The following is a 21,023-nucleotide window of genomic DNA, read 5'->3' on the forward strand; positions in this document are numbered from 1 at the left end:
TGCATTTTTGGTCACTTTTTATATCATGAAAAAATAAATGAATAAAAAGCGATTAATAAGTCCTATCAATGCAAAAATGGTACCGCTGAAAACTTCAGATCACGGCGCAAAAAATGAGCCCTCATACCGCCCCATACGTGGAAAAATAAAAAAGTTATAGGGGTCAGAAGATGACGATTTTAAACGTATACATTTTCCTTCATGTAGTTTTGATTTTTCCCAGAAGTACGACAAAATCAAACCTACATAAGTAGGGTATTATTTTAACCGTATGGACCTACAGAATAAAAAGAAGGTGTCATTTTTACCGAAAAATGTACTGTGCAGAAACGGAAGCCCCCAAAAGTTACAAAATTGTGTTTTTTTCAATTTTGTCTCACATTGATTTTTTTTTTCCATTTTGCCGTAGATTTTTGGGTAAAATGACTGATGTCATTACAAAGTAGAATTGGTGGTGCAAAAAATAAGCCATCATAGGGATTTTTAGGTGAAAGATTGAAAGAGTTCTGATTTTTTAAAGGTAAGGAGGAAAAAACGAAAATGCAAAAACGGAAAAACCACCGGTCCTTAAGGGGTTAAGGCCTCATGAATCTAAGTGTATTACAGCTCTATACAAGCTCACGTGTGCTAAACCTAAACATATATATTGTCATGTCTAGGGGTAGGGATCAGTGCATACTTGGATTTAGTCCAACCAGTTATTGGACTATCCACCCTAAATTGCAGCCTACAACTGGGCAACGGTCTCTATGATGAACTATCCAGGTGAATAACTTTCAGGCAGATACTTTAGCAAATCAGAAAACAAAATAGTAAAAGGGATTATCCAAGATAAAAAAAAGAGCTGATTTCTTTCAAAAACAGCACCACACCTGTCCACAGGTTGTGTGTGGTATTGCAGCTCAGTTCCAATTAATTGAATAGAACCAAGTTGCAATACCACACACAACCCGAGAATATATGTGCTGTTTTGGAAGAAATTTGCTCTGCTTTTCTCTTCCTGGATAACCCATTTAACAGGAGCAAGGCAGAGGTCACAATCAAGAGGGCAATGTAATACAAAATCAGAGACAAAATGGAGTCAGAACAGGCATGGGTCAAACATAGAGAGCAGTAAAGTAAGAAGTCAGCAGCTGGGAGTAAAGTCAGTGACCAGGCAAAAGACCAGGTCAGAGGAGGTCAAACAGTGTAGGAACTCAGGGAACAGGATATGTATATAACGTAAACACAATGCTTCGGAAAGTTTTCATTTCAATATGTTGCAAATTTATTGAAAAGAAAAAACTGGACAAAAGTGTTCAGACCCTTTGCAATGACACTTGAAATTTAGCTTTAGGGCCTCCCATTTCTCCTGATTATATTAGAGATGTTTCTACACCTTGAGTGGGGTCACCTGTGATAAATTCATCTGATTGGACAAGATTTGGAAAGACACACCCCTGTCTATATTAGGGCTCACAGAGAGACTGATCTAGAGTGGGGAACCAAAAAAAACAAACACACAAAAAGAAGATAGTGGTCTCGGCACCAGCCACGTGCTGCTGTTCAGAAACAAGGCACTTTCCCGAAGGTCTAGTGTGTTCCCTGGAAGTCACACCTGTAGTCCATCTGGTGGTAAACACGCCATGCAAAGCAGTACAGTAGAAAATATATTGAAGAACAGATGAGGAGCACTCACCAGGTTCTTGAAACAGGGACTCCTTTTTTTCACATGAATAGTGGAAGCGGGTTCACATGCAGGGGAGCGAGATGGAATACATGTGTGGGTATACAAGCCTGAAGAAGTGCTGAGGTTCGCAAACGGTCTGTCGCCAGCTTGTATTCCCCTGCATGTATTCCATCTTGCTCCCCTGCATGTGAACCCACTCTGCATCAGTTCTTCAATATATTTAAAGGGGTACTACACCCCTAGACATCTTATCCCCTATCCAAAGAATAGGGGATAAGATGTCAGATCGCGGGGGTCCCACTGCTGGGGACCCCCGGGATCTCGGCTGCAGTTCCCACCTGTACGGCTTCCGGCAACGCTGGAGGCTTCGGATCCCGACCACAATGGCGGAAGAGCGTGACGTCACGACTCCGCCCTATGCACGACTCCGCCCCATGCAAGTCTATGGGAGGTCTGCCATGCCCCCTCCCATACACTTGCATTGAGGAGTTGGGGCGTGACATCACACAGGGTGGAGTCATGACATCACGCTCTTCCGCCATTGTGGTCGGAATCCGAAGCCTCCAGTGTTGCCGGAAGCCGTACAGGTGGGTGCTGCAGCCGAGATCCAAAGGATAGGGGATAAGAGGTCTAGGGGCGGGTACCCCTTTAAAGAAAAAAAAAAGCACAGTGGCCTCAATGAATCTTAAATTGAAGGTAAGAACAAACAGGACTCTTCATAGAGCTGACTGCCCCAAACTAAGAAATCGGGGGAGAAAGACCTTGGTAAAAAAAAAGGGGCAAAAAACCCAATGGCCTGGGTGAGCTTCAAAGATCCAGAAGTGCAGATGGGAAAAAGTTCCAGAATAGTTTAATAGTTTTAGTTTGTTAATACAACTGGGGACTAGACCTGTACTCTTATACATGTTCAGGAAACTAAGACAACAATCTAAGCCATAAATTATTAGCATATAACAAAAAGGTACGTTCTAGAGATTACTACTCAAGACTTATTCAAATATAACATCAGGAAATAATGCTCTTTATATACAGCAGGTTCAGTTGGCTCCTTCCCAAGCAGATTAATGTGTGTGCACAGATTACACTGCTATATACTTCCCACAAGTCAACAGTCTGTGTAAAGCTTTTATTACGCACAGTATAACCTCCACTTTATGTAGTGTGACACAGACCTGTCACCAAGCTCTTCCCATAGGCACCTCAGGATATGTATGTGTCTTTTGATTTTTAATTGATCAGAACATATATAATACATCACTTTGTAACAGGAAAATCAATGGTGTTCTTTAATAAACTCTAATGTGAAATGATAAGATTGCATCAATGAACACGTCCATTACAATCAGTGCATAGGACATCACAAAGGAGCAGAAGAGATTATAGCAAACCACGCACACTCATACAAACCCCATCAGCTCTGCTACATTCCTTTCAACTAGTGTGAACAGATCCCAAAATTAACGCTTTCCTTTATCTTTCTCTCTGCTGCCCTTTACCTTGCTGAGGTTTTTCAGTTTAATGTAAATAATGCTTGTCAAATGTATCAATAAAAGTTACACAACTCTGTAATATACTGTTTACATTTATACTGTATACATTTTAAGGATGAATGGAGTACATGTACATCCTGCACCCGCTCCCAATATATGAAGCACGCCTTATGCCCTGTTGGTCGAGCTGCTATCAGCAGCAAGGACTCATGCCTATTGCCTTGACATCACAGATCAGCCTGATGTCCTGCATTAACCCTTTAAAGTATAAGTACCATGAAAAAAAAAATTATCCCCTATCTGAAGGATATATAGCTCTATGGGAGAGCCAAAGATTGCTGAACGGCTCACCCATAGAGCTATATGGAGGGGGCGTGGCGCTCCCCTGTGATGGAGAGCCAGGCCTCCAAACAGCAGATTGCGGGGGAGCCCCAGCGCTTGGACCCCCGGCAATCTAAAACTTATCCACTATCCTTCACATTGGGGTATACGTTTTTTTTTATTAAAAACCAGTTGTCAGTTACTCAGCGAAGCTGACTGAGACCAGCGTGGCAAAATTACAGGGTGCTGATCAACTGTGAGGACGTAGGTCCCTTACTGTACTCCAACTGCAATGCTGTGCTATAGTATAGCATTGTTCAGTGGATGCAATCGATGTAAATAAGCCCCCCAGACACTCCCCAAACTGTGTGTAGCATAGAGCATAAAGGTAGATTAAGGTTATTTAATGGAAATGTTCTTGTTCACCTTGAGAGGCTGAAAACAATTCCTGATCATATCCTACTTAAAATGGAGCAAATAACTATTTTTCATTAAAGGGGGGTTATCCAGGAACATAAAACCAGAGCCAGTTTCTTCCAATAACAGCACAGTGCCTGACCACAGGTTGGTTATGGTATTACAACTTGGCTTCATTGGAACTGAGCTGCAATATCACACACAACCTAAGAACAGGTATAGTGCCGTTTTAAGAAGACACAATCTCTTTTATCTATTTCTGGAAACGGGATGTGCGGCTGATGATAAAGTTAAAGGGCCGCAAGATTGACCAAACGTTGTAAAGGCTCAACAGAGAGAACCGATCACCGATATCTAAATATCAGAGTTTTAGCACTATAAGGTAAAGGAGAATGTTTCCATTCTCTGACAGCAATCTTAAAATATTATAAAATAGAAAGAAAAAAAAAATCAAAGGCCAGGTGTATTGGAAAGTATGGAATTTTTCTAAAGATAACAAATAATATTATTTACACACAACTAGAATACCCCCTAATAATAATGGCTTCAGTTAAATGCCCTGATTTAAAGGGCTCTATCCTGGTGACTCCATCCACCCTCTTTTTCAAAGCTAGAAATAAAAGGCTGTCACACTCCAATCCCAGTCACTAACATCATTACGCAGCCATAGCCCGATTTGACACACTAGGGGAGAATAATACTGACAAATAAGGCACCAGTCTATGCCCAAGTGCAGCAGATGCCTGGTCATTAATCTGCCATAGCGTAAAAAAACAAGATTGTGTTGTTGTTCAACATATTTCTGCAGTAAAGAAAACTCTGCAACTGTTTGACCTATTCTTATTTGCCAGGAAACAGCATTGGAGCATCATACATATGTTTTGACTACATTGATAGATCTGGCACTAAATGTTTATTAACAGTGAAATGAACATTTCCTCGCAAAGACTAACCCCTTATCCAGACCAGATTTCCTGAGATAGATTTTTGATTTCACCATATAGTATGCAGATTGGCCAACTTCTAGAGAAGACTAGAGATGAGCGAACTTATAGTAAATTCGATTCGTCACGAACTTCTCGGCTCGGCAGTTGATGACTTTTCCTGCATAAATTAGTTCAGCTTTCAGGTGCTCCAATGGGCTGGAAAAGGTGGATATAGTCCTAGGAGACTCTTTCCTAGGAATGTATCCACCTTTTCCAGCCCACCGGAGCACCTGAAAGCTGAACTAATTTATGCAGGATAAGTCATCAACTGCCGAGCCGAGAAGTTTGTGACGAATCAAATTTACTGTAAGTTCGCTCATCTCTAGAGAAGACCAGTACCACAGAAGACCATTATTTTATGCAGTTTCAGTTTCGTCTCAGAAGTTTAACTGTATCTCCAGGAGCTGGAATACATGGACCTAGATACTAGGTCTGATAACTATGGACCTTAAAGGAGAACTCCGGAATAGGAAAATTATGGTCCATACTGCCGGCAGTAAAAAAAAAATAAACAGGTACATACCTTCCTTCTCTCCCCCGGTGCCTCCGGTAACCGGCTCCGGACTCTGCCGCAATCCTCTTCCTGGTTGCCGGTGGTCGGCAGCAGGTGCCGGGGCCAAAAACATCACACTGCTGCTCAGCCTATCGCCGGCCGAGTCGGGACTTCGCTGCAGCCAGTGATTGGCTGAGTGCAGTTTGACTCATTGACCACCAAGAAGAGGATCGCGGCGGAGGCCGGAGTGGGTTAACGGAGGCACCGGGGGAGAGAAGGAAGGTATGTACCTGTTTATTTTTTTACTGCCGGCAGTATGGACCATAATTTTCCTATTCTGGAGTTCTCCTTTAAGGTCCACAGTTATCAGACCTAATATCTAGGTCCATGTATTCCAGCTCCTGGAGATACAGTTAAACTTCTGAGACGACTGCCCAAAACTGCATAAAATAATGGTCGGACGATCTGGAAGTTGTAGTTTTCTAGTACAGTATAGAAAAACACTGTAACCCGCACTCACCGCAAGGCTTAAGCCAGACGACTCCTCTTTAACTCCTCCAACAGACCTGGTTCCAGACTTCTTGCAGGGCGCTCAGAGGCGACAGCCAGCGGTTTCGCACTGTGCATGCTTCTTCCGGCCTCATATACGCTGGCAGTCGCCTCTGAGAGTCGTGCAAAAGTCTAGAACCAGGTCATTTGGAGGAGTTAAAGGGATACTCCAGGGGACAATTTATTTTACATCAACTGGTGCCAGAAAGTTATACAGATTTGTAAATGACTTCTATTAAAAAAAAATCTTAACCCTTCCCGTACTTGGCTGCTGCATACTACAGAGAAACTTTTCTTTTTGAATTTCTTTTCTGTCTGCCCACTGTGCTCTCTGCTGACACCTCTATGCATGTCAGGAACTGTCCAGAGCAGGAGCAAATCCCCATAGCAAACCTATTCTTTGGACAGTTCCTGACATGGACAGAGGTGTCAGCAGAGAGCACTGTGGACAGACAGAAAATAATTTCAAACTTTCTATGTAGTATACAGCATCTGATAAGTACTGGAAGGGTTAAGATTTTTTTTTTATAGAAGTAATTTACAAATCTGTATAACTTTCTGGCACCAGTTGATTTAAAATGAATTATTTTCCCACCGGAGTACCCCATTAATGCGCAGTCGTCTTGCTTAAGCCTTGCGATGAGTGCGGGTTACCGTGTTTTTCTATACTAGAATATTACAGTGACTTGAATTTATTTCTGGTTCCCAGCACCGCCAGAGCCGCAGTCCCAGGACCTTGGTCTCCTATAGTGACAGTTAATTTTGACAGATAGTTTTGGAGTAGTAGTGCCCACTATATACAGTATATTCCTTGGAGTGTCGGAAGCTGAAGTATTGCTACATCTGGGAGGCCCACAGTTTGTAGACCATTACTGTAGAGTTTCCTAAGACACCAGTGGTGTCCAAGGATTCAAGGAAGTATAAACATAATTATATTATTTATTTTCAGGCCATTACAATAGAGTCAATACCAAAAGCAGGCCTGGTTCGGCCTACAGCTCTCCCCTCTCCTAATGCCCCTAGCTGCCTTCCAGATAGCTCTGGCGTTGGCTTATCCCCCCTAAAACAAAAGTTTCAGGCATATTCAACTGCATACACATGTCTCTCATACACAATAGGCATGTTTGGCAGACAATCTAATGGCATTAAGCTATGTATAGGCTCACATGCAATTTTGTCCAATTTTATTTCGAGAAAAGCACTGCATGTAACACTATTCTTACTGTCAAGCTGAAGGAAACAAAGCAACATGCTCAGCTTCCATTTTCTTCCATCTTCCTATAAGTACTTGGAACACATGGAGACGGCAACAGGGGACATCAATTATGTGCTTAAACAAGGAACTCTTCCATCATAAAATGTACACATGCTGGGACTAGTAGTTCTGTGATGTTACAGCCTGTAAAACCAGTTTCCTTCGGTTAATCCTGCTGTGTCTCCTAGAAGACATCCCCCTGTCCACACACAGTTAGCAGTTTCTCCCCATACACAAATACACTGTTATGTGCCATGTTGGTTTCGGTTAATGCGAGGGTTAGGCTTGTGAGGTCTTGCTCCTCAGTCCTTTGATCAGACAACTCACTTGGACAATTCACACCTCTCCTCAAAACTCCGCTCCCTTCCTGTGTGTAAAGGATAAACAACTAAACAGCAGCAGCTGGAAAGACCATTTCAGGGGCCAAGAAAAGTATTGTTATGTCCTAAGAGAGGAAAACCAACAGACGTGATGAAGATCAGGGTCCACACTAGTGAGTAGGGACAGAAATAGTCACATCAGCAGCTTAAGGGTGCGTTCCCACCTGGCGTATTTGCTGCTGCATATTTTATTTTCCCATTGAAGTCAATGGGTAGGAAAATACGCACCAGCAAATACCCAGCAAAATAGACCAGGTGGGAACGCACCCTAATAAGCATTTTCGGCTAAAGTGAAGTTAGAGAGTAAAAAGATTAAATCACCTCTTAATGTCTTCTTCATTCCAGCTGCTAAACGTTGGATTATTTGTTTCTGGTAAAGCTGGGTGACAAAAAAAAGGCCATTATAGCTCTCATAGGGCCGTTTCACCCACCTTTCCTGTGAACTGGCAAATCTACCAAAGTCTACAAAATTCCCAGCATCTTCTGTAAAAGCAGCCTCAAAAATACCAACAAATCTACAAAAAAAAAAAAAATACCACAAAATCCAAGGGTATCAAAACGTGTCTGTGTGGTTCTGCCTTTGGTGTCCCAATAGCATGCCTTCATCAGATTTATTCTTCTTACCCAGTGTTTCCCAACCAGAGTGCCTCCAGCTGTTGCAAAACTAACACCCAACAATCAAAGGCTGTCTGGGCATGCTGGAAGTTATAGGTTGCAACAGCTGGAGGCACCCTGGTTGGGAAACACTGTTCTAACCCAACGGGCTATGAATTTTTGGAGTAGAATTCCTTTCTCTGTATAGTTGCAGTTCTTTAATAAACTTGTTTAATATTCTTAATATCTTTGTTCAGTATTTTTAGTAGGTATAGGACTGACAGATCTGTCTAGTATTAAACCTCCCACAAAGCTATGCAGTCTCACACTAAGGGCCCCTGCTCACTATGGACTTTCTGAAAATAATTTTGAGTGGAATCCACTTGCAGCAGAATCCCACTGATCACATAAGGGGAGATTTATCAAAACCTGTCCAGATGAAAAGGTGCCCAGTTGCCCATAGCAACCAATCAGCTCTCATCTTTCATTTTTAACAAGGTCTCTGTAAAATGAAAGAAGCCATCTAAATGGTTGCTATGGGCAACTGGGCAATTTTTCCTTTGCACAGGTTTTGATAAATCTCCCCCATTGTGATCCTGCTGATCAATGTATAGTACAGAAGTTCCATGGGGGACCTTCTGACATGGATCCGGATTCTGCCAAAAAAATGAACATATTTTCGCCCAGAAAAGCCCATTGTCAGGAAATTTGGCACAAAATGAACCCCCATTCTGAGCAGCATGGATCTGCTGGTAAAACATTTCCATAGTGTTCATAGGCCTTAAAGGGGTACTCTGGCCCTGAGACATCTTATCCCCTATCCAAAGGATAGGGAATAAGATGTCTCACTGTGGGGGTCCCGCCGCTGGGGACCCCCGCAATCTTGTATTTGCCACCCACCTGTGTGAGCTGCATGCCGCAGTGCCAGCTCACAAACAGCTGGGTGGCGACCACAGGGCCAGAGTATCGTGACGTCAAGACTCCGCCCCTGAGTGACATCACCCCCCGCTATGCAAGTCTGTGGGAGGGGGCGTGACGGCCGTCACGCCCCCTCCCATAGACTTGCATAGCGGGGGATGACGGCACACGTGGGCAGAGTTGTGATGTCACGATACTCCAGCCCTGTGGTCGCCACCCAGCTGTTTGTGAGCTGGCACTGCGGCATGCAGCTCACACAGGTGGGTGGCGAATACAAGATTGCGGGGGTCCCCAGCAGCGGGACCCCCGCGGTGAGACATTTATCACCTTTGGATAGGGGATAAGATGTCTCAGGGCCGGAGTACCCCTTTAAGGTTATCCTACATATAAAGGTAGGGCCTGGGACTAAACATAGTAATGAGAATATCAAACAGACTAGATGGGCAGAATGGTTCTTATTTACAACCATATTTTATGTCCTTAGGGCACGTTCAGCGAGTTTTGGAGCCAGGGCCGTGTGCTGGCGTGAATGGGATGCCCGGCTCCGCCTCCAAAACTCACGGCACACATAGGGCTGCCACCGGAAAGCCTTGTGTGTATGGTGAGTGAGGGATACACAGTGTATTTCCCGCTGCTGCTGCAGATTTTGCACAGCGTGAAATACACTGCGTATACGCCAAGTGGGACCTTAAAGTCCAAAGGGGCTAAGCGACCACACCTGTGGGTGCAGACTAGGAACATACGTTGCAGATTTTCAAAGCTGGAAGTGGATTTAAAAAGGAATAGGAAATAAAAACATAAGATGTTATACTTCCTTCTCCCAGTGATTGACTTCTGGCATGCTGCTGCAAAAAATGCTGCAACATGTGTTCTTAGCCTTTGGGTCTTTCCTACAATGCAACTGCGCGTGCGAAGAAGCCAGGCCTACATGTCGTGACCAATAGTTGCACGAGGTGAAACTACTGTTATACTGGCAAAAGGCCAGTTTCCCCAAGAGATTATGGACGTTTCTTTGTCCATACTACAACTCTCAGTCTGACCATGTGTCTGATGACCCAAACTGATAGGTCAGTTCAGGTCAGACATGGGGGTTGCATCAGTAATACACCCATGCCAAACTGTGCATTCATTAGCCACTTTTAACCCCTTAAGGACTCAGGGTTTTTCCGTTTTTGCACTTTAGTTTTTTCCTCCTTTTCTTTTAAAAATCATAACCCTTTCAATTTTCCACCTAAAAATCCATATTATGGCTTATTTTTTGCGTCGCCAATTCTACTTTGCAGTGACATTAGTCATTTTACCCAAAAATGCACGGCAAAACGGAAAAAAATCATTGTGCGACAAAATCGAAGAAAAAACGCCATTTTGTAACTTTTGGGGGCTTCTGTTTCTACGCAGTGCATATTTCGGTAAAAATTACACCTTATAATTATTCTGTAGGTCCATACAGTTAAAATGATACCCTACTTATATAGGTTTGATTTTGTCGCACTTCTGGAAAAAATCATAACTACATGCAGGAAAATTTATACGTTTAAAAATGTCATCTTCTGACCCCTATAACTTTTTTATTTTTCCACGTACAGGGCGGTATGAGGACTCATTTTTTGCGCCGTGATCTGAAGTTTTTATCGGAATGATTTTTGTTTTGATCTGACTTTTTGATCACTTTTTATTCATTTTTTAATGGTCTAAAAAGTGACCATAAATGCACTATTTTGGACTTTGGAATTTTTTTGCGCGCACGCCATTGACCGTACGGTTTAATTAATGATATATTTTTATAATTCGAACATTTACGCACGCGGCGATACCACATATGTCTATTTTTTTTTACACTGTGTTTTATTTTTTTATGGGAAAAGGGGGGCGATTCAAACTTTTATTAGGAAAGGGGTTAAATGACCTTTATTAACCCTTTTTTTTTTTACAGTGTTATACGTTATAGATTTCATCGCGGCGGTCCCGAACAGCCCAACTGAGCAGCCGGGTCACTTTCACTTTCGAAGCGGCGGTCAAAGCCGCTTCTAAAGGGTTAATACCGCACATCGCCACGATCGGCAATGTGTGGTATTAGCCGCGGGTCCCGGCCGTTGATGAGCGCCGGGACCGATGCGATATGATGCGGGATCGCGGCGCGATCCCGCCTCAAATCGCGGGAGCCGGCGCAGGGCGTAAATATACGTCCTGTGTCGTTAAGGGGTTAAAGGGGTACTCCGGTGAAATTTTTATTTATTTTTTTTTTAAATCAACTGGTGCCAGAAAGTTAAAACAGATTTGTAAATTACTTCTATTAAAAAATCTTAATCCTTCCAGTACTTATTAGCTGCTGAATACAATAGAGGAAATTTTTTTTTTTAAACACAGTGCTCTCTGCTGACATGACCACAGAGCTCTCTGCTGACATCTCTGTCCATTTTAGGAACTGTCCAGAGCAGCATGTTTTCTATGGGGATTTTCTCCAACTCTGGACAGTTCCTAAAATGGACAGAGATGTCAGCAAAGAGCACTGTGGTCATGATATCAGCAGAGAGCTCTGCATTCCAAAAAGAAAATTTCCTCTATAGTATTCAGCAGCTAATAAGTACTGGAAGAATTACAATTTTTTAATAGAAGTAATTTAAAAATCTGTTTAACTTTCTGTTACCAGTTGATTAAAAAATAAATAAATACATTTTCCTCCGGAGTACCCCTTTAATTCATCCACATGCACTAGCCGCAAAACAAGAAGCCAGCCTTAGCTGTCTATTAACCCAATAAGAGTCCTAAAAAAGAACAGATGCTACTTAGTGCAAGAGATGCAGGAATTAAGAAATGTACCACTGCTCAGCTAGTCACATTTGCAGTTCAGGAGTCTGGGAAAGCTGGGTGGGAGCTGGAAGTGTGTCTATGGTGGATACTATGTAGCCTTCACAGAAAAAGATAGAGCTTAAAAAGATTGGCTGAACAGGATTTTAATAACTGGACTAAAGACAAAAGCTCATCGACTTTACATATATTATATTTTTACTTTTCGATGGAAATTATCTTGCCAATATGGTATTTTCACTCAAACTAATGAAAATGCCAGCAAAAATTGGTCTTTGTAGTCTGCAATTACTGTAAATCCATATTAAATTAGCCTTCTTACATAGGATGCATTAAGATCTCTCTTCACATTCATTTCTATTGGCGTTGGGCAGGGATGACTTAAAAGGGGTACTCTGGCTGAAAACTTTTTTTTATATATCAACTGGTGCCAGAAAGTTACAGATTTGTAAATCACTTCTATTAAAAAAATCTTAACCCTTCCAGTACTTATTAGCAGCTGTATGCTACAGAGGAAATTATTTTCTTTTTGAATTTCTTTTTTGACTTGTCCAGAGTGCTCTCTTCTGACACATGATGCCCATATCAGGAGCTTTCCAGAGCAGGAGAGAATCCCCATAGCAAACCTATGCTGCTCTGGGCAGTTCCTGACACGGACAGAGGTGTCAGCAAGAAGCACTGTGGACATGGCAAAAAAAAAAAGAAATTCAAAAAAATTCAAAAAGAAAAGAATTTCCTCTCAATTATACAGCTGCTAATAAGTACTGAAAGGATTAAGATTTTTAAAATAGAATTAATTTTCTGGCACCAATTTAAAAAAAATAAATAAATAAATAAAAGTTTTCCATCAGAGTACCCATTTAAGCCTTGAAGAACATTGTTATTTACATGTGCTTGTTTCTTCACAAAGGGAGAGATTTATCAAAACCTGTGCAGAGGAAAACTTGCCCAGTTGCCCATAGCAACCAATCAGATCGCTTCTTTCATTTTTAACAAGGCCTCTGCAAAATGAAAGAAGCGATCTGATTGGTTGCTATGGGCAACTGGGCAAGTTTTCCTCTGCACAGGTTTTGATAAATCTCCCCCAAAGAGAACCACTTAAATTTCTGCCACCTCCAAAATAATTATCTAAAATGTAACCGATCCAATCTGAATCAGGTGTGGTGTATAAAATGCAAAGCAATGGTCAGGCACCATATCAGGCTGTGAATATATATATATATATATATATATATATATATATATATATATATATGTATATGTTACAATGATGTCATCAGACATGAGGCAGCAATTCTGCACTACCCTGGGAGACCACAACACTGCACCTTACTATGTCACGGACCCTTCCAAGACATTATAGAAAAAGGGGGTAAAATATATATTTATTTATTTATTTAAACAAAGATAATATCCTATCCTACCAGAGATCTCAGCTTACAGTCCTATTACACCAAATTAAGAAAAGCTCCGATTCCATTATTTCATACAGGACCATGCTGACAGGACCCAGGCGCCAATATTACTGCAGAACACTAGACTGCCATTATTGATTTATTCCATGTATTAGATACATAGAATGAAGCTGTTAAACGCAATGATGGAGACAGGCAAATGTAATGCACATTTTGGCGCATATGGATGGATCAATGCATCACAAACGCGCAGGAGGCAGAAAGCTGCTCTTTATCTACCCATAGAGAATATTAACCCATTCCTAGGCGCAGGAATCCAGCGAACAATGAAAAGCGCTGCTTCCCACTAGGATATTCCCACCCCCCATTCCATTACTGTACTTTTATAACATCATATATAGGTCAGGAAGACAACAGCATACAATGCCTTCATACTTCAAATACTGTGACATTTATGTGGAGCAAGTGTTTCCTCAAACCCACGCAATGTAACCTTTCCATTAATAAGGCCTCCGCTTACACCATGAAACAACGACACCAGCCACATGACACTAAAAAGGGGGTAAAGTCAACCAGTGGCACCGCTTCTGACGGTACGTGCCCATATAAATGCCAGTGCCGCAAAACATGCTTGTGCAATCACTTCCCACTAAAATGACTACAACACAACCAGAAATCCTGACCTGACTTCCCCCCCCCCCCCCCCCCCAATCACATTAAAAAGGAAAAAAAAAATTAAAAATATAAAAAAAAGTTATTAGGCTCCATTACGTTAACTAATACCGTATATAAAAAGAGAGTTAAAAGCTTAGTTAACCCTATGTGCTAAATAGGCATCTATAAGAAGCCCATGTACAAATAAAATGGAATTGAGGAGTATTATTTTGGTGCTGCAGTCCTATGTAAAATCGCAGATGCAATTATGAACTGTGCCAAAATGACGAAATTGGCCTCGGCTCTGCTTCATCTGGGGATACTTGGCTAAAAGCGAGATGCTCATGTGTCTTGCACACACGTACACACCCACAGACAGTCCCAAGCATACACACCCACAGAGGGTACCAAAGAGTAGCAGCGCTGTCTATTTAAATAAATGATGCGCACAAGTGTGCCTAGAAACCAGATGATATTTGGCACTCCTGCCTAGAACGAGATTGGCTGCGACACATCATAAGCGAGTTATCTAGGCTAGCGTTTTCCCAAACACAGTGTCTCTAGCCATTGCAAAACTACAACTCCCAGCATTCCCGGACAGCCAAAGGCTGTCCGGGCATGTTGGGAGTTGTAGTTTTGCAACAGCTAGAGACACGCGGTTTGGAGAAAAAAATAGTGACCTAGCCCTTTACTTAATGCCCTAGTATGGTGCAGATATATCAGATTGCAAGTGACTCAACATTCACAGATAAAGCCCCCAAACAAACAACATAAACAGAACAGTAATGCTGAGGATCAACCCACACCACAAACCGATCAGTCATTTCTGGAATAATTTTTTTTTTTTTTTTTTTATTTGATTTATATAGAAATACTTAAAAAAAAAAAAACATGAAGTAGCACCATTAATTAAAGTTTTTTTTTTCTTTTTTACCTTTATTTATGTAGAACTTTAAATGTCAGAAAAATAAAACTCTTGATACAATTTCAAATCTTGTTTCAGCAAATATAATTAGTATTTCGACCATGAGGTTAAAGGCCCTTTATCATAAAATAAAATAAAATATACTTTGTTTTTCATCTTTTTTAAACTTTGCTCAGTAAAGTACATTTACGCTCAAGTAACATCACCTACATATACATAAACAAGTAGTAAACAAAATGTATTAAAATAGAAATACTAAAACTAGAGTGGTGCAACAGAATCTTGTAATCTCCACTGAAATCTATTTATACAAATGCTAGAAAGGAGTCAACGGTTCTTCGAGTTGGCTTCATATGTTCATACATTTCAATTGTTTTTTTTTTTTTCTCAATAATAATAATAATAATAATATAGAATAAAATAGGATTTATATCACGTAATAGAAAAAGACGCTGGGTGAAGCAGATTTAAAACCTTTGTTTTAAAAGAAACCTATTAAAAAAAAAAAAAAAAAAATCTCCATCCCAACACAATACTGTTCAAAACACTTTTGCAGTTTATGGTTGTGTGTATGTGTGTGTGTTGTTTTTTTTTTTTTTTATCTATTATTTTTTTTTAACCCCTTCCCTCCCCCCAACTTCACCTGTGATATTAAAATAATACAGTGTTCTCTGCCAGAAGGCCATACTAAAAATAAAAGATTTAAACCCAGCTACAAAAAAAGTTCACTGAACTTAAAATTAAAATACTTGTAAACATCTTTGCAATATGAAATATAATTTTTCTTCAAGTCAAAAAAAAGGAATAAAATACTTCAATCTGTATTAATGCAATTCGTCTTTTTAAAACCATTTTATAATTATATATATTTATATATTTATAGAAGATATGTTACAATTTAATATTACTTTCTTAAAGCTGCAGTATCACGGGGTCCTCTAAGGAGCTTTTTCTTATCCCCACCCCAATATTTTCATCTACGGAGAAAAGACAAAAAGAAACAATAAAAAAAATATAAAGAAAAAAATCCATCTGCTTGTCAAAATAATATTTGTATAAAGTAATAAGCCACACATATAACAAAAAAGTAACAAAAAAATAGAGCTATAGATATATATTTTGGAAGATTTGTCTTTAAAAAGTACTGTACAGTGTTAAAACTGCTTTTCTTTGTTCATATGCAGAGCATGCAATAAGACGTAGGATTCTCCCCCAGCTACAAGAAATGGCAATGGGATAGTGTTCAGCAAGTTCCCTTGAAAAAATAATAATAATAACTAAAGAGAATAAAAGAAATGTGCAGATACTGCAGCTTTAAAGCCACATTCCCACTTGGCAAGGTAGAAGAAGCCTTGTCTCAAAAACTCTAGGCCTTGTCACTATATTTTAAAGGGGTTAGCCAGGAAAAAATGTTGTTTATATAAATCAACTGGTGCCAGAAAGTTAAACAGATTTGTAAATTACTTCTATTAAAAAAAAATCTTAATCCTTTCAGTATTTATGAGCTGCTTAAGTTGAGTTGTTCTTTTCTGTCTGAGTGCTCTCTGAGGTCACCTGTCTAGGGAACTGTCTAGCAAAGCTCTTCTACTTTGTGCAGTCCCTGAGACAAGCAGAGATGTCAGCAGAGAGCACTGTTGTCAGACAGAAAAGAACAACTCAACTTCTGCAGCTAATAATTATTGGAAGGATTAATATTCTTTAAGAGAAGTAATTTATAAATCTACGGTATTAACTTTCTGGAGCCAGTTGATATGAAATAAAGTTTTCCTGGAATACCCCTTAAACCCCTTCACACACCCCCCCCCCCCCCCCCCCCCCCCCAGTGTCCCACAGCAGGACCCAGGCAGCAGAGAAGGGATTAAACTGACCATGTGACAACATCCAGGCAGACTTAAGACAGGCCCAGTCATAGGCCCCACTGCAAATGGCAGAAATATAGGATAAGACAAATCAATATTGCTTCTGGAGTGGGGAGGACACATGTCAATTGGTTGCTGCAAGCTATTTACATAGAGAAGCAAGAGTGGGTACCATTGAGAAAAAAAATGCACCAAAATGGGAAAGAGGGGGGGGGGGGGGCCTCGTTTCATAAGACATGCAGTAACTATTTGACATCTGGCTCCAGTACAAAACTATTATTTGCCTTCAGAATGGCTTGAAAGGCTACTACAAAGACATATATATGAGCCCATCAAGCCTTTAAAGCATGAGGGCATAAGCAACATCACATCATTATATATATATTATTTGCATATTAATATATTACAATATATTAATATATTAAGGGTTCTGGTAAATAATATATATATGTACAAAACACAAACACACGTGTATGGCACCATACAAGTGGGAATGTAGCTATAGGGCATGTTTTTATTCATAGTACAGGAATAAAGAAGGCTGCTTGAGTGTTCTAGGAAAATATACGAATGGCCTGAGTGACTTCTGCGTGACACACTGGGCACTGAGGCTCGTTCTTCTCACAGATGCGGTTGGCACACTCCATGCAGAATAGGTTGTGGCCGCAGGGTACCAAGGCTGCGATCACCTCGCTCTCAAAGCAGATGGAGCAGTCGCGGCTGCCTTTCCTCCTCATGCCTGACGAAGAGGAAGATGAGCTGGAAGAGGAAGAGCTGCTGCTGCTGGAGGATGAGGAAGAAGAGGAGGAGTCGGAGCCCATGTTGGTGTAGGCGGAGTAGCTCAGGCCACCTCCGGGGTCACTGCGCACTCTACGTGCTAAAGGATGCTCAGGGACCACGTTGCTTCCATGCAAGGGAGGTGAGGGCCTGGGCGGAGCAGTGCAGCCCACCCCATTGAGCCGCCGATTAGACAGCAACCCATTGGCATTGTTTTGGTAGGGGGGAGACTGGGAGACACTGCTGGTGCCATTGCGTTCAAACTGGGACCAGATTAGAGCAGTGCCAGGTGGAGCTGGCGCAGGGTCAAATGCAGAGTCAAAAGCCAGCTCAGTGCAGTCAGGTGAAATGCTGTCGCTGGCATACACATATCCATTGCCATTCACGTTATTATTATTGTTGCCATTGTTGGTAAAACTGAGGGCAGGGCTGGGAGGGCTATAATCTGCCAACCTAGTGCCATTGCTGCTACCAAAGTAAGAGTCGGTGGAGGCACTGCCTAGGGAGCTGGAGCTGTCATTACGGTAACTGGAAAAAGCCTTGCGTGAACCCGTGCTGGAGTTCATGCCCGGGGTGGGTTTGCTCCATAAGCTCCCTGTGCCATGCAAATCGAAGCCAACATCAGTCCCATTGGCATGAAAGTCATTCTCATCGGTCAGCTCTATAAGCCCTCCAGTGCGCACAGCAATGTGAGCCTCAATCTCCTCCCGGGCTCGGTCCACATTCTCCGGCATCCCAGTAACCTCGAACACGGGCTCTTTATCCCTGCTGGGGGTGACGATGTAGGTGTGGGTCTGCTGCTGGATCCTCTTGATGGTAGCCCCTTTAGGTCCCACCACCAGACCCACCACTCTGTAGGGCACCCGTACCTGGATGGTGGTCTGTCCAGGAAGATTGGGTGGTCCAGGCACAGACCCCCCATTTAAAGCGTTCTTATTGCGAGAAGCTCGGATCATGGAGAAGTGTTCTGCCGCTGAGATGATCTCTCTCCTGGCCATGGCTACATCTTCCTTTCTCCCAGTCACAACAAAGACAGGCTCCTCCCCGCGGACCGGGGTCTTGATGTAGGTGTTGGTCTTCGCCCGCAGAGCTTTGATTTTACAACCTGGGTAGCAAATGGGGATAAGAGACACAATTAGACCTGGTGGGGAAAGTGCAGCAGCTAATGGACAAGCGGTGACAGTAAGAGCCCTCAGACTGGCACCTACATGGACCAAGGGCACCAGGTGGGCAGCGGGGAGTTAACCAACCGCAGTGCCAACACAGCACAACAAGCCTGCCCCGTCCCATGCCAATGCACCATGCCCCCCATAGCGCCCCCCAGTCATGCACTCTTTGTCTCCCGTAACATTCCATAACAATAGGCGCTGCTCACCTTGTCTGCCCACGATCTCCGCCACATGCTCCGAGCTGGGCACCGGGACGCACTCGGTCATGTTGACGCTCTTTTTCCGGGGCTCGTTGTCGTAGATGGAGCTCTCGTCGTTGTCCAGCCCGAGCAGGGACAGCTGGTCCAGGGCGATCTGCAGCGCCCGCTGGTCGTCCAGAGTGTCGCCCCCTCCGCTCCCGGACCTCTCCATGTCTGCGAAGAGCGAGCTGGGCATGGTGCTGGGCTCCGCCGCTCCTCTCGCCTCGGCGCTGGCTGCAGACACAAAGGAAAAGCGAGCTGGCCGGCTGCGGGCGAGCGGGGAGGAGCGAGGCGGAGGCGGCTGCGGTGCTCTCCGGACAGGGCGCTCAGGGGGTCCCCCCAGCTTGGATGCAGCGGGTGCAGGCGCAGTTCCCCGACTTCTTTGTGGCCGGAATATGCCAGAGATGGCAGCGGTTCTTTAAGGAGCCCCTCCCCGGCTCACTCAGCGTTTTCCTCCCCTCCTGTCTGAGCCACTGCAGCCAGACGGCACTAGAGGGGGGATAAGAGGCTGTGACGTCACCGGCAGGGCTGACAGCACAATGGAGCCGACACCGGCCGCGGCCGCATCTATTGGCTGCACGGGGCGCGAGTGGGCGGGGATAGAAGGTCTGGGCCCCGCCCTGGCACCGCCCCCTCAAAGGAGAGAAACAGACTAACTCCTTTCTTTGTTGTCTAATGCAGAACAATAAAAGGCAGCGGCGGCGGCGGCGGTGTGTGCGGGGCATGGGGGGCGACCGGACGGCCTCATGGTGCGGGGACTCGGGACACCGGCCCCAGCCTCACTTCTAATTGGCCAACGACCCCTGAGTACTCCCACATGTATGTATTGTCCCACAGCGAGCAGCGTGCTCTGTCATGACAAGTCGTAGGTACAGCGATGATCGGGATCACAGCCGTAGGTCAGTCCCTCTCAGTATCCGATTGTAAGGATGGCCAGAGGGGTCATCAATGGAACACGATCAATGGGAATAGGCTTCATGTCATTGGACGGTACAAAACTTCTATGAGTTTTTAGTGGTCAGGATCACAAAGGGTCCTTAGGACACAAAGGATCACTGCTTACTAGTACTCATCACTGCTTACTAGTACTCATCACTGCTTACTAGTACTCATCACTGCTTACTAGTACTCATCACAGCTAGTTAATAATACCTATCACTTTTTACTAATCCTCAAAACTAGTTATTAATACTCATCACAGTTATTTATAACTGATTACAGTTACTAATACTCATCACAGCTAGATACTGATACTCATCACAATTAGTTATTAGTACTCATCCCAGTTACTGATACTCATCACAATTAGTTAGTACTCATCCCAGTTACTGATACTCATCACTATTAGTTACTGATACTTATCACAACTAGTTACAAGTACTCATCACAGTTGCTGATACTCATTACAATTACTAATACTCATCACAGCTAGTTACTGATACTCATCACAATTAGTTATTAGTACTAATCACAGTTACTTATAACTGATTAGTTACTAATACTCATCACAGCTAGATACTGATACTCATCACAATTAGTTATTAGTACTCATCAGTTACTGATACTCATTACAGTTACTAATACTCATCACAGCTAGTTACAAGTACTCATCACAACTAGTTATTAGTACTCATCACAGTTACTGATACTGATTACAGTTACTAATATTCATCACAGCTAGTTACAAGTACTCATCACAACTAGTTATTAGTACTCATCACAGTTACTGATACTGATTACAGTTACTAATATTCATCACAGCTAGTTACAAGTACTCATCACAACTAGTTATTAGTACTCATCACAGTTACTGATACTCATCACAATTAGTTACTGATACTTATCACAATTAGTTATTAGTACTCATCACAGTTACTGATACTCATCACAATTAGTTACTAATACTCATCACAGCTAGTTACAAGTACTCATCATAACTAGTTATTAGTGCTCATCACAATTATTGGTACTCATCGCATCTAGTATTTAGTACTCATCTCAACTAGTTATTAGTACTCATTACAACTTGTTGCTAGTACTCATCACAACTAGTTGTTACTAGACATAGCAAGTCCTTAGTAAATATAACTGGTGCAAGTGAATAG

The 21,023-nt window shown here is 42.5% G+C and overlaps 1 protein-coding gene across 1 annotated transcript; it reads right to left on the minus strand.

Annotated features, from left to right (window-relative positions):
- Window positions 1–16,692: 16,692 nt before the first annotated feature.
- Window positions 16,693–19,555, minus strand: MEX3B (mex-3 RNA binding family member B). The gene is made up of 2 exons (XM_056572129.1): window positions 18,886–19,555; window positions 16,693–18,615 (listed from the first exon to the last, which is right to left on the minus strand). The coding sequence occupies exons 1-2, from the start codon at window positions 19,112–19,114 to the stop codon at window positions 17,288–17,290; spliced, it is 1,557 nt and encodes a 518-aa protein (XP_056428104.1). The 5' UTR covers window positions 19,115–19,555; the 3' UTR covers window positions 16,693–17,287.
- Between the last annotated feature and the right edge of the window lie 1,468 nt (window positions 19,556–21,023).

Source organism: Hyla sarda, chromosome 4, assembly GCF_029499605.1.
Source record: "Hyla sarda isolate aHylSar1 chromosome 4, aHylSar1.hap1, whole genome shotgun sequence".
Lineage (NCBI taxonomy): Eukaryota > Metazoa > Chordata > Amphibia > Anura > Hylidae > Hyla > Hyla sarda.

Bases quoted from the DNA above. Each gene is read 5' to 3' on its own strand.
- MEX3B (XM_056572129.1), bottom strand. From the start codon at position 19,114: ATGCCCAGCTCGCTCTTCGCAGACATGGAGAGGTCCGGGAGCGGAGGG. The intron at 18,616-18,885 runs GTGAGCAGCGCC...TTTGCTACCCAG, and splicing joins GGAGATCGTGGGCAGACAAG to GTTGTAAAATCAAAGCTCTG.